We start from the raw sequence: 17,093 nt of genomic DNA, 5'->3' as shown, positions 1-17,093 counted from the left end.
AACACAGTTGGAGAGTTTCCGGGCTGATGAACGTGTGAAGGTGCTGGAGAAGCTGTACACCCAGAAGGGACATGGAAGCCCTTTGCCCCTTCAACACACCTAGCCCTATGCACCTCCTTCTGTCTGGCTGTTCCTGTGGTATATCCTATTATAATAAACCAAGAATCTGGTAAGTAAAATGTATGCCTGGATTCTGTGAGACACTCTAGCAAATTATTTACATTCAAGGTGTTGACAGGAGCCTACAATTTATAGCCAGTGGGTCAAAAGCAGAAACTGGACCTGAGAGTGGTACCTAGGAGGAAGTGGGGGCGGTCTTATGGACCCCTAACCTGTAAGATTTGACACTATCTCCAGGTAAACAGTGTCAGAATTGGGTAAACTGACACCCAGCTGATGTCACATAATGCCTCGATGTGTGGAAACCCGCACATCTGGTGTCAGAAGTGAAACACTACTGTATGTAATAGTAGGGTGAGTGGTGGTGGTGGTTTAGTCTCTAAGTCGTGTCTGACTCTTGTGACCCGTAGCCCACGAGGCTCCTCTGTCCTTGGGATTTTCCAGGCAAGAACACTGGAGTGGATTGCCACTTCCTTCTCCAGGGGATCTTCTCAACCCAGGAATTGAACCTGGGTTTCCTGCATTGCAGGTGGATTCTTTACTGACTGAGCTATGAGGGAAGCCCAGTAGGGTGAGCAGAGGACACATAAGGGGAAGAAAGCTTTTCTTTACACAACTTACAGTATAATCTTTATGTGTATTTTATTTTTTCAGACCTACCAATCTTGCCTATTAACAGAGGCTCCAGAAATAGAGAATAAACTGTACGGAATTTTACTTTCTGATTCTGGCAGTGCTCCCTCTTCAAGTTCTCTTGTTTCGTTTTTGCCATTAAGCCCATTCAGTTCAGTTCAGTTCAGTTCAGTTCAGTTCAGTCTCTCAGTCGTGTCCGACTCTGTGACCCCATGAATCGCAGCACGCCAGGCCTCCCTGTCCATCACCAACTCCCGGAGTTCACTCAGACTCACATCCATCAAGTCAGTGATGCCATCCAGCCATCTCATCCTCTGTCATCCCCTTCTCCTCCAGCCCACAATCCCTTCCAGCATCAGGGTCTTTTCCAATGAGTCAACCTTTATTCAAAAATATTCCCTTAACATTCTCTTTTCTCACTCCATATGGACAGGTAAAATCAACCCAGTCAGCCCAGCACAGTGGTGAGCACATAAACAATGCTCAGAAAACAATGATGAATTGATGAATAAATTATTTGGAATGTTCTCTTAAATTCCCTGGTGGCTCAGACGGTAAGGAGTCTGCCTGTAATGCAGGAGACCCAGGTTTAATCCGAGTCAGGACGATCCCCAGAGAAGGAAATGGCAACCCAGTCTAGTATTCTTGCCTGGAAAATCCCATGGACGGAGGAAACTGGCCAACTACAGTCCATGGGTCGCAAAGAAGTCGGACATGACTGAGCGACTTCATTTTCACTTTCATGTTCTCTTAAATCTTGACTGGTATTTATTCAAGGGAGGTTAGAATTCAATTTAAGGGCCAGAAGAAAGTTGAGGAACTGTCCAATTCTCTCATTTTAAATATAAGGAATTAAAAGTTAAAAAGAAAGAAGAGGAAGTCTCCCAGCTCCCAATCCAATGCTCTTCTCTTCACACACAATGCATTATCAAGAGGACACTTCAGTTATGAAGAACACCAGAAAAGCAGAGAAACTGGGAAAAACCGCAAGCACCAGGACCACCTGACGGGACTGGCAATGACCAGCAGGCAACTTCACACCTCCTAGTGCTCACTCCCTGAACAGACACGGACCAAGCCTCCCATAACTGACTAGGACAGCAGAATAGGTTTTATGTGTCCTGTTTTAAGAAAGAATAAGGAAGTCATTTGACTAATGTTTTTCTCTTCATTCAAGCTGGAGCATGCATGAGTGCCCAGTCCTGTCTGGCTCTTTCCAACACAATGGACTGTAGCACGCCAGGCTCCCCTGTCCACAGGATTCTCCAGGGAAGAATACTGGAGTAGGTTGCCATTTCCTCCTCCAGGGCACCTTCCAAGCCAGGGATGGAATCCGTGTCCCCTGCACTGCCAGGCAGACTCTTTTCCAAGAGTTCTATATAAAATCTTTCTTACATTATGGAATCTAGAGAAAAACGTTAATGAAGTTCTAACAATAAGTTGCTTTAAGAAGAAAACCTACCTATGCATCTTACTCCTAAGGACTGGTAACAGCCACTGAGTAGGAAGTAAGCGTGTATGGATGTTACCACATGTGTTATTCCTATGAAGCTTTCATACTTAAAGAGATACACAGTAATTTTAATTTCATTTTTCTATTGTTTCTGGGAATACATTTCAACATTTCTCATGTCTTAAAATATTAGCAAGAGAAAATGAAGTTATGAAATATTATTTTTGAATTCCTTTTAGATACTCTTTATTCACAAAGAACAGTTTAAAATTATTTTAATACATGAGAGGATTAATAAACTCTCAGATCTTCCCTAAAGTTCAAAACCCCTCTGGTGTATTCTTTCACCTCATGTTTCTTAAGTACAAAATTCCTATCTTTATAAATAGATCTGCCAAGTAAAAAACAGCACTTTAGACAGATTAAGAAAAATGAAACACTGGATTTTGAAAATCAACTTGTATTCATCTCTGGAGACATTTCAGAGATATGATCCCTGTCAAGCAAAAAAATTCAGTGAAACCCCCACCCACTCCAAAGAAGCTATTCCTTCCTCCTGGGAATGGAAAAGGAAGCCACTGCACTGAAAAGTCAGTTAACAATAAGCCAGCTGGAAGGAGAAGAGGGTATTGGAGTGAGAGCAGACCCTCTAACACCCTTTTTCCATCCGAACTGAACTGATGCTCAGAAAAGTGCAATTAAGACAGGATCTTGGAAATAAAGGCAATCCAAATGAAGATCCATTCACACAGACTTTACATCTAAATGCAACATCTAAATGTCACTTTTCTCTGCAGTGACAAATAGATTTCAAAACTAAGTCCTTTCTAACATAATCTGGAGATGAGAGAAAAGGTCAAAATGAAATGTTATCAGGACTACTTTTTAAGAAAGACTCAGAATTACAAAGACTTAAAGGTTAATCTTTTGCTAGTCTGTAAAAACTCATACTTGATTTTTTAATTTAATATTAAACACAGCTGATTACATTTTCAATTAAAAACACTGAATTCTGAAGTCCTTAACAGTTATAAAACTTACAAAATGTAGAATTAGGCATTTTAAAGGAAAATTAAGACTTGCAGGTAGTAATAACATAATTAACTAGAAAAAATCTAAACCTAAAAAGACAACAGAACTTCAAACTGAGGAGCACATGTTTTCTTCAGTAACAACATAATCAACAACAGACTTTAAAATGCGGAACACAAATAAAGGAGTAAATGAAGATAGCATATATTCATGCAATTTACATGTACACAATAATCTTACTAATCTCACTAATCATCCAGTAATAAATTTACTCAGGATGATTTTGATTATGCATCTTGTCCTAACTAAGCAAGAATGACTATAGCAAACACGATTTTAAGTTTTGGATTTTACACAGCATAACCAAGTTACACAGCATAATTAAGTTAAGAGTGTAAAAAGAGAAAACACCACTACTGTTGGAACATAAACTATCAACAGCTACAACAGGTTTTATGGGTGAATGCTGTTAAGCATAAATTATCATATTCATTTCATGAAGAAAAATATTGGTTCTTCCTCTACATAGTAAATTTCTTAATGACATTTAAAAGAATTCTATTCTCTGAATTTAAGTATTTCTGAGTACTCCACAAAACACCAAGGAACGGAGATGTACATGCTGCTAAGGAGCTGCTTAGCCAAGAGTTTTGTTAAAATTTAATAATAAACTATAGAAAAGGGAAGCAATTAACAAATGTGATTTAGCTATCATTAATCTACATCAAAGGATTATAACGATGTACACTGTGTGCCTTTCAAATTATTCTCTATTATAGGTTTCACAACAGAAATTGAGAAATCTCTTTGACAAACTAGTCCCTTATTAAAAATCAAAGGAAAGTACTTTGCTACCATCTGTGCAACATTAACGCCTTCACTAAAGAATGATTATTTTCTAAGTTAAGAAGTATTCAGCTCTATTTAAAACAAAACAGCAGTGACACAGCTATTCAAATGCTCATCTTCATCTATTATAAAAAAGTCATAGCATATATGAAACACCATGCAATTCGCTACAGAAAGACCAGCATCTCTCCCAAAACCTTTCCTACCAGAAAGGAAAATTGACACCCATGAAAGCATAATCAAAGTGTTGCTGTTTTTTTGTTTTTTTAAATGTCACCAACACCAACATATGCTTCACAAAACCTGACCAGCACCTGCAATGTCTGATTTAATAAGATGGGGGGCAAGAGAAAATAAAAACTTTAAAGTTTAATGCCACTCTTAGAAAGCAGATTATGTTTTAAAGAATAAGATAAAATTACCCATAAATGGTTGTCAGAAAAATTTATGACAATCTCTTCTCTTTAAAGAACACTGAACCAAGAAAAATCTGTTCAAGTATTTCAAAGCTCATTTTAGAAAGTATTACTATAAATTAGGCTTCTTTGTCTCCAGTATACCATATACCATGTCCATGATTTGACAAGTTCTTCCTAATTACCCATTTTAATTACAGTAATTATATATTTTATAGTAAATGAAAGTAACAAGGTTCATTCGGAAGATAAATTGTGAATTACAGGTTTAAAAAAAATAGAGAAAATGTGGCTATGTCCAACCATTCCACTTAATTAATCATATTCAACAGATTACCATTTAATAGAACCATATGATTTTGGAGCTAGAACTCAGGATTCACTTAATCTAATGCCTTTATCTTATAATGATATTATTTTCCAAGTTCCTCATTACAAAGAGGATGAACCATTATTTGTCACCAACTATTAGCTCCCTTTACATAGTCATCTAGTTTGCCTTATAATATTTTGGCTTTAGAAGTACTTGGTAGATAAAAAATATATGGAATAAACTATAAAGACACAATGGGATATACCAAAAGAAACCACCTCAATTCCCTTCAAGACTAAATCTGTTTTGGGTGGCTAAACCTTGAGAGGAAAAGGTGATAATGATGCAACTTACAAGAAGTAGAAAATACTTTGTATCATGGAAATAACACATCCAGATAGAAATTTATACTTCAATATATTTATATTCTAGATACGTTTCATCTTCTCTAAATATAGCAAAAGAGATGTTACCATTATAAAATGGATTATTGAAACCAAAATGTAAGAATCTGTTTTAATATTGTTTTAATTAAGTTTAGTCTCTAGGATATGAATTAGTCAACACTGCCAATATTTTTCTAACACAATTCAACAAACTGCCCACACTTCTAACAAAAGTATTGTGCTAAATGAAAAACAATAGGCGAGACACTGACAATATGACCATCCTGCATAACCTAGGCCCTCAGTCTCCTCACCTACAGAATAAAAATCCTAAAATTGCAATTATAGGTTAGGTAAACAGTGAAATCTCAATTCATTTTAAAATAAGTAAAATGTTAAAGCCAGCACAGCTCAAGTCTGATAATGACTAATGTAATCATCATTCATTATAATAAGGAAAATAAACACAAAATGGCCTTTGGAAAGTGAATCACTGTAATTCACTCCCCATGCTCCATCTCTGCTCTTAGATGAGAAAGACAGAATTCCAGAAGGCCTCAGGTTCCACATGAAAACTTGATCTCTACTTGGCAATTTTCCTACATCTCTTTTTTAATGATGAAATATCAAGGCATTTAATATTCCAAGGTCCATGAAATGTGAAAACCATACTGATAACTCAAACATCACTAACAGTAAAATTTCTTGAGGAGCCCCCTGTTTCCTCTTGGCATCACATGGCACGCAGACCTCAGTGAGCCAGAAGTGACTACAAGCAACCCACTGGAGGTTGTTCTGCTCCCTCATTAGTACCATCCCAGGTGTCACAGTGCTTCTTTATGGGCTAACCTGTGTCTCTCCCAAAATTCACATTTTGCAAGTCCTAATACCATTACCTTAGAACATGACCTTATTTGGAAACCGGGTCATTGCACATATAATTAGTCAGGATGAGGAAGATGGGGCTCTAATGTAATATGAACCCTGATCAAACAAAAAAGGGAAATTTGACACAAACATGCATATATGGAGACCACCACAAGACCACCTTCTACAAATCAAAGCGAGAAGCCTGGCACTCATCTTTTCCTCGCAGACCTCAAAGTAACCAAACTAACCTACCCCTTGATTTCTAGCCTTCAGAACTATGAGACAATAAATTTCTATTGTTTAACCCATCCCTGCCGGGGTCCTGCCCCGGTGGATCCAGGGTAATTCGAAGGGGAGATGGAGTAGGTGAGGAAAAACTTATTTATTTAGAAATATAAGAGAAATTAAGAAGAAATAGTATAGTAGGAAAATTTAGTGGAGAAAAGAGGCTGAATAACTTGGTTTATGTGGAAAACCAATAAAATTCCAGACAAGGAACTTGCACCATCTATGTTAGGCCACCCGCATGCATCCTCTTGAATAGCAGGGGGTGCCCCGCCTTGGGCTCCCTCTCTCGTGGATCTTAAAAGCTGGGTCAAATAAGTAGACATGGCGAGCCTCCACGCCCCAGATGGGAATTCAGCCAGAAAATAGAGTAAGAAAAGACATAGGGGAAACCAGTCCAGTGACTGGCCCATCCTCTATTGTCCAGAAACACCTTATATACTTTTGATTTTACATAGAGATCAATGGATAAAACAAAATTATGCAGTATCAACAGCCCTGACTCTTATCGAGACCAGGCTTTCTCTCTGCATACCTAGATGTATACATAAGTCTTAGGTGATTTACATCATCTTCTGGCCAGAGGGCCAATTAACATTTTATGGCCCTTTTCTGATAAGGGTAATAGTGCTGTTCTTCCCAAAGTCTGGTGCCACTAAATAAAGTTACATTCTTACATAGCAAGGATACAACAATTTATAACAAGGAAAAAGGAGTACAGTGATTTATAACAAAGAGAAAATTAATTAACTCAAAAGTCTAGTATTGCTAACATCAAAACTACTATATTCCTATTTCTGCATCCCATTTACATTGATTAATATCCTCCCAGGTGCCTAAAAGATAAAGGATATGGAGGCCTGGCGGCAAACATTAACTCAACAAACTCTTCACCAAACGAATTCTTAACTCTAAAAGCCTCTGTATCTTTAAGATGTTTTAAGCTTCGTGCCTCTCACGGTTGGGGGCTGTAAACAAATTGTAAAGTCCAGTCCGGTCAGATAAGTTAGAAAGCCATCAAAGGGGTTTAAGCCAAGACATTCTTTTTATATGCAGGAGACTGTTAACTGGAGCTCTGAATTAACTCTTTCCAGAGAAAAGGTGGTAATGTCAGAAGAGTATAGTATAGCAGACAGTAAACAGAGAGAATTTGGTTTCCGGGCAAATGCTCAGACAGAAGACCCCTTGAGACCTGACTCGCCTTGCCCATCAGGCCTCTCCACATGACCTTGTCATGGGTGGGATCTCCCGTGCTGGCTCCCGGCACATCCAGTCTGTGGGACTTTTTAACAGCAGTCCTAGCAAGCTAATATCTGACTATACAGTAGCTGAAGAAGAATCAAATCAGAACATCATGACAGCCACAAACAAAATAGCACCCATATTTCAACGCCTGGCCGACATTCCTAAAAGGCCACACATCTTTAAGAACCTGATGCAAGCACTTTCACAGAGACATGACATTTTTCATATCATACACTTAAGAGAATCACTAATCCCCACCCTCAACACTGCTAGAGATGCGTGGACTCTCGATTAAGAACTCCTGCCTAATCAACGGTATGGGGACAGGGAGGGAACAGATCATATACCCATCTTTTCTAAATATAAAGTAAAACACTCCCAGCACTGCCTCTGATAAAGAAGGAAAAGAACACAGATGAACTAATAAAACTTTTCCTCACTGTGCCTTTAAATAGGGTTACATTATTTTTTAAAGGTAAGTACTTTTAAAAATATGTGCATATAAAATCATATCTGAAAATAAGCAAAACTTTATCGCCATAGCACATTTTATCATGAAAGAATAGAATCTAATACAATAATCAGCAAACTAGATAAAGAAAACTTTTCTTTGGTAAACTATGGTTCAAAGTCTTCTCAAAAATATGGACCTGGTCAGTAAGACTCAAAGTAGTTGTCTTATTTCTTTATTTTGCCCAAACAACTTCACCTTTAGTAGTTGACAATAACATATCATGTTGGAAAATAAGATCATAAATTTTAAAAAATAGAAATTCTACCATTTTATATGAGCTTAATCAATCATTCATGGCATCCTACCAGTCAAAAAAAGGTTCTCCCATAAACACAAGCTAACATGGTATTACTTGGTCAATAAAAAACCAATTCCAATATCTGATTATGAAGATTTAAAATGCTTTACTTTCTTTCCACAGCTGATTAGCTCTCAGCAGAAAGCAAAATGGGAAGATACATAGTTAATACACAGAACCTAAGAACAATTTTGAAAAACATTAACCTCTGTTTAAACAGAAAAGAAAAGGAATATTAGGTTTTGCTCTTTCAAAATATGCACATCTAATAAATCTGTAGGAAAGTGATACACAGAAGGTTGCATTCTGTCTTGTGAAATGATATTTAAGTGAGTTTTAAGGACAAAATCATTATTACTAGGGACAAAAATCACTACTCCATATATATTAATACAGAAATTATTTAACAGTAAAAAGCAGGTAGAAAGAGAAGCGGATAACAGAGGGTGAGATGGTTGGATGGCATCACTGACTCCATGGACATGAGTCTGAGTAAACTCCAGGAGTTGGCGATGGACAGGGAGGCCTGGTGTGCTACAGTCCATGGGGTAGCAAAGACTCAGATACAACTAAGTGACTGAACTGAACTGAAAAAGCAGGTAGCGTAGGTGAGGAAAAATCTCTGAACTGACAAACAAAAGAAACAAGCTTTATTTCTCCTGTTCCTGGTACTAACTGTATGGGAGACTTCAGGCAAGATCGTTTAACTTCTCTGGACCCTGGCTTCTCATCTATAAAATAAGGTAGTCAGACTTAATTATCTCTAAGGTACCTCTCACCTCTTTATTCATAACACTATAAACCTTCAAATCTGAAATAAGTCGTTCATATTTTATACATTTATAAAATCAATATGAACCTCAGTTATTTAAGAGAGACAGTGATACTTCCTTCTTACCTGAAAGATCAGTGTCATGCAGCAAATTCCGAAGCTTACTACAGAGCTGGATCATGCTGTCCAGCTGTCTGTTTATCTTCACATCTTGTATCCAGGCTGGGGTATAACACACTGGACATTCGCTTCCAATGCAGTCACTTACACAATAACTTAAAAAAGATCAAAAAATATATAGATATCAACACACATTCAGCAGGATCTAAATTCAAAAAAATAAACAGTATGAACCGAAGTTAATGAAGCAGAGGCTGTTCTAATAAACATTGGTCAATCATAAAATATTAGGTAAAATAGTGTTTTTGAAAGAGTATATAACACTAATACACACATCATGCAATCCACATCTAAAGTTGCTTATGTAACTGTTATGAGAGACTATACCTGGCCAGACAAAAGTCTGCATAACTTTTCCCTGTAGATAAATCTATAGCTTCTAAAGAAAGTACTGCTGCTGCTGCTGCTAAATCGCTTCAGTCGTGTCCGACTCTGTGCAACCCCATAGATGGCAGCCCACCAGGCTCCCCCGTCCCTGGGATTCTCCAGGCAAGAATACTGGAGTGGGTTGCCATTTCCTTCTTCAGTGCATAAAAGTGAAAAGAGAAAGTGAAGTCGCTCAGTCGTGTCCGACTCCTAGCAACCCCATGGACTGCAACCTACCATTTGCCAGGCAAGAGTACTGGAGTGGGTTGCCATTGCCTTCTCCAAAAGAGAGTACAGAGGGAGATTTAAAAAAAAAATTAGTCCCATTTAATGCATGCAAGCCATGCATATGAACCTTGCCTATTCTAAACCTAACACTGTGCTTCATAGAAATTCCCAAAATTCCTGCAAAGACAAAGGTAAAGTTATTTTTTCTTTTATTTGTGTACAAGTGTCTAAAGGCTTTTAAAGTAGTTTTTGAGAAAAGATTTTGCTTTTTTCAGGTACTTTTAATCTGTAGATTCAGTTAAATGACCTCAGATTATCTGTCCAAGAGTTATAATCTCATAATTAGAAAGGCTTTTATTAAATTTCTTGGTGGCTCAGACGGTAAAGAACCCCCCCGTAATGAGGGAAACCTCGGTTTGATCCCTGGGTTGGGAAGATGCCCTGGAGGAGGGCATGGCAACCCACTCCAGTATTCTTGCCTGAAGAATCCCCATGGATGGAAGAGCCTGGCAGGCTACAGTCCATGGGGTCACAAAGACTGAGCAACTAAGCACAACACAACCCAACCCAACCCAACAACACCACTTATGACTCCGATGAAGATGTGCACAAGCTTTTGTTCACAATCCCCCCTGAAACCTATCTGTGAATCCCGAAACAAGAACCCTCTACACTGCATGGTGGGAGTTCCCTGGTGGCCGATCGGTTAGGATTCCAGGCATTCACTGCCAGAGCACAGGTTCAGTCCTTGGTTGGGGAACTGAGATTCTGCAAGCTGTACAGCACAGCTGAAAAAATAAATAAAAAAACCTTCCACACCTTCTTTAGCTTCACCAGATGGGCTGCAGCAGGAAGGGGTAAAATAATACCCGTAACAGCCACATCTCCTCCAAACACCACACCCCTTTTTTCCTGTGACCCGCTTGTCTGCAGGCAGAGGACTCCTCCCACAGGAGCCCCCTTCAGAATATTTAACCTGTCTTCTACAGCAAAGGAGAAGGAAATGGCAACCCCCTCCAGTACTCTTGCCTGGAAAATCCCATGAGGAGCCTGGTAGGCTACACTCCATGGGGTTGCTAAGAGTCGGACACAACTGAGTGACTTCACTTTCACTTTTCACTTTCATGCATTGGAGAAGGAACTGGCAACCCACTCCAGTGTTCTTGCCTGGAGAATCTCAGGGACGGAGGAGCCTGATAGGCTGCTGTCTACAGGGTCACAAAGAGTTGGACTCTACTGAAGCGACTTAGCAGCAGCTACTCAACAAAACAAAGAAATTTGCAAAAACGTAAAAACAGTGCCACCCTGCCATTTTTCCTTTGGTTTGCCAAAGTTATTTTCCCTTAAAAAGTGTTAATATTACTATGTAATGTGTTTATTATCATTATTTTTAAGTGAATTAGTATTGTTTAAATGTCTCAGTTTTACATGGGAAAAACACACACCCATAAACAAAAGCTCTTAGCAGGGCTCAATTTTCAAGAATGCAAAGTGGTTTGAGCCCAAAATGTCTGGGTCCTCCTGCCATGTATCTTGAAGACTTACATCTGAGAGTTCATGAACTACTTTTATCAGGGACTGGCACAAAAGTATGATATTCTGAAGCTGCCAGAATGTGACAGTAAGATAAAGACCTGTGTTCCTGCTAACCTTCCCTTCACTCCAAGGCTTCAGCTGCACTGTGACATATTAAAGCCATCTTTTAAAACCACATGGCGGTCAGAGAAGGAGAGGGCAGGATGACTTGAGAATAGCATTGAAACATGTAAATGACCATATGTAAAATAGTTGACCAATGCAAGTTCAATGCATGAAGCAGGGCACTCAAAGCCAGTTCTTTGGGACAACCCAGAGGGATGGGGTGGGGAGGGAGAAAGAAGCAGGGTTCAGGATAGGGGGACAGATGTACACCCACAGCTGATTCATGTCGATGTATGGCAAAAACCACCACAATATTGTAAAGTAATTAGCCTCCAATTAAAATAAATTAATTAATTTTTTAAAAAACCTCCATGGCAGGAATTCCCTGGTGGCCTAGTGGTTAGGATTCCAGGCATTCACTGCCATGGCCCAGGTTCAACTCCTGGTTGGGAAACTTGAGATTCCACAAGGATGCACAGCACAGTGCCCCAAAATGAAAACAAAACTTCATGGCATTTACAGCACTGGTAAACAGCTTTAATATCTCCAAATCACCAGGAAACACAAACAGCTACCCTAATTCTTGGCACCATATAATGAAAATGAATCAAAACTACACTGAATCAGTTCTTTCTTCTGTTTACATACAGATGACCATTTTCTCTTTTAAGATGGTTCTCATGCCTCTCTTAATCTTTCATTGGTTGTTTTAAATCACAGATCCCTTCAGAATCCAATTAAAGGTATGGTCACACACACACACACATGCCTTACATATAGACCCCTTCAGAATCCAATTAAAGGTATGGAACACACACATATACACATGCTTTACATACAATTTCAAGTTTGTTATACTCTAAATGTGTAACTGATCTATTATATACAGTGAGTACAACCTCGAAATGAAATAAATCTGCTTATTCCAGAGTGGAGGCAGGGAGCAGACAAATTTTAGATAGGCATTATGAGAGGCCTTTTGGAGGAGGTAATATTTGAGCTGAAATGCAACTGATGAAAAGCTAGGCTCACAAAAATCTGGCAGACAGAATTTTAGACAGGCATTATGGGAGACATTTGAAGGAGGTAATATTTGAGCTGAAATACAACTGATGAAAAGCTAGCCTCACAAAAATCTGGCAGAAGTACAGTTCAGATGGAAAAATCAGTGAGTGCAAAAGTCCTGGGGCAGGAGTGAGTTTGACATGTTTAATGGACCAAAAGGAGATGGTGGCTGAACAGTGTAGTCCGAGAGGCAGTCAGAGACTCTGCCCTGTGCAGAGTCTTGTGGACCCCAGCGCAGCGTATTCTGATTGGAAAAGGAAACCACTGAAGGATTTTAAGAGTGGTAGTGATATGAATGTGATTCAGATTTTCAAAAGATCACTCACAAGAATGTAGAAAATGGAGAAGGGGACCTGTTCTGAACCTTTTACAATAGGCCAGGGAGAGATCATTTGATGGTGGCTTGGACAAAAGCATAAACAGGAAATAGAAAAGTGGGAAAATGAAAGACTTAGGGTACATTTTCAGGTGAAACTGAGAACTTTATGATATGGGATAAGCAAGAAAAATAGCAGCCAGGCGTGCCTACTGGTTTCTGCTTTGAGCAACTTTGGTACCATTTATTCCAATGGCACGGTTTACTGATATGATTACTGAGGCAGAACAGGGTAAAGGCAAGGACGAGCAACAGATCTGCTCTCAACATACCAAGCCTGGAATCCCACTTCATCATCCAAATGGAGTTATCAGGTAGGCAAGAAATACTCTTTCCTACCCCATCCTCCTGCCGGATGTGCCCCATGGAGCAGACCTATGTTTCTACATAGAAACAAAATCTGGACCCTGACCATGGCCGCCTCCCACAGTCCCCAGCGCACCCAAGTGACATGGTAAATTACTTTCATATGTGCTTAAACTTCATATTGCAGTTTGCTCATGCCAGATAATCACAGTCATAACTTGGAATAATTAAAAGGTTGATTCAAAGGAGGATATATTAACCCTGTCTCACAGACAAATTGATTTCCTCTTGACTAAGAAATAAGATGAGATGAAAATCTAACATTCTAACCTCTCAGACAGGGCTTTAGTAGATATAATTCCATAGCAACTGTTATGGCTTGAATTGTGTCCCCCCACAAAAAGATGCTTAAGTCTTAAACCCCAGGACCTGTGATCTTATCTGGAAACAAGGTCTTCGTAAATGATCTAGTGTAGATGAGATCATTACGGTGAGCACCCTAATCCAATATAACCAACTGGGATTTTAATCTTATAAAAAGTGGACATTTGGACACAAAGAGGCTACTCTGGCCACCTGATGTGGACAGCCCACTCATTGGAAAAGACTCTAATAACGGAAAAGATTGAAGGTGGAAGGAGAAGAGGGCGACAGAAGATGAGATGGCTGGATGGCATCACCAATGCGAAGGGCACAAACTTGGGCAAACTCTGGGAAAAGGTGAGGGACAGGGAGGCCTAGCCTACTGCAATCCATGAGACTGCAGAGTCGGGTACAACTTGGTGACTCAACAGCAACAAAAGGCACACAAGGGAGACTGCCATGTGAACTTGCAGGCTAAGAGCAGAGTGATGTATCTCTAAAAGGATCACTGCCAGAAACCAAAGATTTTCTACCAGAAGGTAGGAGAGAGGCATGCTACAGAGACTCCCTTACCTCTCTCAGAAGGGGCCAACCTCACTAACACCTCGCTATCAGACTTCTAGGCTCCACAACTGTGAGACAATAAATTTCTGTTGTTCTTAAAGTCACCCGGTTTTTGGCACCCTGTTATGGCAGCCTTCAGAAACTAATACAGTAAATGATAAGAACTTAGGTTTCACAGTTTGCAGAGGCCTAGATTCAACATTAACTGGAAGGGTAAGAGAGGCATATTTGAATTATATAGTAATTAATTTTCTCCCTATACTTAGTAAAGCTATTTTCTAAGCTTTGTACCTGTCAGTAAGTTATCCTCTTTGACCTTTTAGCTTCTGATTTGTAAATTAAGGCAGATAAAAGGATCAAAAGGAGATAATGTATATATAGTAAGTCATTTTGCAGTCCATGAGATTATACAACAGAAAGTAATATCAGTATCAACATGATCACGTGACTATTACCTTAGTAAAAAATACACTTACATTAAATGTGTGTGTCTATCTATCATAAGCCATCATTACTTACCTACAGAAGATGTGCTCACATCCGCCTAAGCACACAGGCTCCCTCAGAATATTAGTGCTGTTTGAAAACAGAAAAATAATCAAGACTTAGGTCACTGTTAAACATTTTTTACCCAACATTTCACAAGTCCAAGACCCAACCCTACTGTACTTGTTTCTCAAAACATAAGATGTTAAGGTCATATTCATTTGAAAGGCTGTAACTCCCTGATTAAATATTGTATCATCACACATCTGCTGAATTCAAATAGCAACTACCAAACTCAGGACAAACTGTAACACTTTTTATAATGCATATGCTGTGAAATCATAGAAAGAAGCAACTTTGCTCAATATCTCTGAACCTCTTTCAAGTAAAACCGACCACTGGCCACTTCTTTCAATTCATGATTCAAAGTGTAGACCATAAATCTCAAAAGGAGACTCACAAATAGAATGACTATACAGTGTACTGTCCAAATGAAAATACTTCTGAGAGTAAAGGGGAGTGATAACTGGATAGAACAGCAGGTGTAAACCAAGACTGTCACAGAAAAATAGGACATCTGGTCCCCTTGACCATAAAAATTTATGTTTTACCACTTAAAAAAAAAAAAATGCTTTCCAGTTGTTGTCAAGTAGCCATCTATTTTTTACAGATGTCTTTTCAGGAATGCAGCAATTCTTTCTATTTACAGGAAATTGTTTTATTCTTTAAAGCAACTGGGAATAGGAATCATCAGGTTGGCAGTCTGCAGAAAATTAAGTATCCCCAGCACTGTCCATCAAAAAACACCTGCTAAGTTTGATAATCCGAAGAAGGTAAAGCTACTTAACTAATAAACACAGATCAAGTCATTAGTCAGAGGGCGTAATGTGGCAAGAAAAAACAGGAGAAGTAAAGCTTTTTAAAAATGAACTTTTTTTGGCTTATTATACTAACCCTAGGACCTTTAGGTATTTACATCATTATTATCCAATTATCTCTGCACACATCTCACATATCAATAAAAATAGTTTTCTATGTTTCTTGAAAGATCAAATGCATCACACTGTACATTTTAATAGATATGAACATTAAAGTGAAATTGAGTTTTCAGCAAGAGTGCTAAAAACAGAGCACACCCACAATGTTATTCTCAAGATATTGAAAATGGTGCTCACTGACATTATAAAACCCATCACTTTTTAAAAACTCAGAATATCTGATTTCTCTATCACACTACATAGAACATAGTGATAAAAATATGACTTGTGCTGGCAACTTCTGGCAATTCAGATGATTTCTGCTACAATGCTCATGCTAGCCCTATAATTTCTGTTCATTATTTGAGCTACCAAACCTAACCTCTGATGTCCGAATAAGTGTGTTAAATTCTACTTCATTACAAGCTCTGCTTCTGAGATCTCAAAAGTGGTGTGACCAAAAGTCCTCTTATCATAATATGCCCCCTCTCTTTTACCTCATCAGCCTGACCAAACCTCCGCATTCAGGTTGCTCTCCATCTGGAGAGACTTCCATTCAGTATTAGCTGCTTGGAGTCCCTACCAGCCCAGGCCACAGAGTTTTACCTGCTTCAGCACCATCTTCACCATCACCCCAATTCTACTAACCTCTCAGACACTCAAGAATGCCAATCTACAATGCTAGGCAGGCCCCCCAGTCAGCTCTTTCTATGCCTGTACTCAGGCTCTGAATAACCACTATAAAAAGACAGAAATATATACAAACTTGTCTCTAAAACTCATCAGGTAGTTTCCTCACCATTGTATCTCTACCAAAATGATATAGTAGATATTCTGTGAGTAAACAAACAAACGAATAGAATAGCCATGCCCAAGCTCTAAATCCCATTAACCTTACTGAAGCCAAACAGTGTGAGCTTTGTCCCACCAGATTTATTCCTACTTCCCCACCCTCCAGATTCAGACTTGTCCTTAGATCCCTTATCTTCTCTGCTTTCTAAAACAGTCTATTCACATGACTATAGCCCCTTTCATCTTCTAGCTGCATCTAAACATGCAAAGTTAATCTCTCCTGCAACATAAAAAAAAAAAAAAAAAACCCTTTAGACTCTACCTTCCACCCTACCTCTTCCTTTTCTTGTATATTTAAGATCTTAAATAAGGAATCTCACCAGCAAATCCTTCCCTGGCTTCCCTGGTGGCTCAGAGGTAAAGCGTCTGCCTCCAATACAGGAGACCTGGGTTTGATCCCTGAGTCTGGAAGATACCCTGGAGAAGGAAATGGTAACCCACTCCAGTATTCTTGCCTGGAGAATCCCATGGACAGAGAAGCCTGGTAGGCTACAGTCCATGGG

General features: G+C 39.0%; 1 protein-coding gene across 1 annotated transcript in view; it reads right to left on the bottom strand.

The window, feature by feature from the left end:
• Positions 1 to 17,093, bottom strand: part of BARD1 (BRCA1 associated RING domain 1) — a 95,925-nt gene that overhangs the window by 65,989 nt on the left and 12,843 nt on the right. The window contains exons 2-3 of the mRNA XM_040228570.1: positions 14,795 to 14,851; positions 9,313 to 9,461 (exon numbers count right to left, since the gene is read on the bottom strand). Of these exons, the coding sequence (XP_040084504.1) occupies positions 9,313 to 9,461; positions 14,795 to 14,851 (206 nt within the window). The remainder of the gene's footprint in view (positions 1 to 9,312; positions 9,462 to 14,794; positions 14,852 to 17,093) is intronic.

Source organism: Oryx dammah, unplaced genomic scaffold (genome assembly GCF_014754425.2).
Source record: "Oryx dammah isolate SB20612 unplaced genomic scaffold, SCBI_Odam_1.1 HiC_scaffold_27, whole genome shotgun sequence".
Lineage (NCBI taxonomy): Eukaryota > Metazoa > Chordata > Mammalia > Artiodactyla > Bovidae > Oryx > Oryx dammah.
Note: the sequence above shows the minus strand (reverse complement) of the source record. Positions and strands in the feature narration are given on the sequence as shown.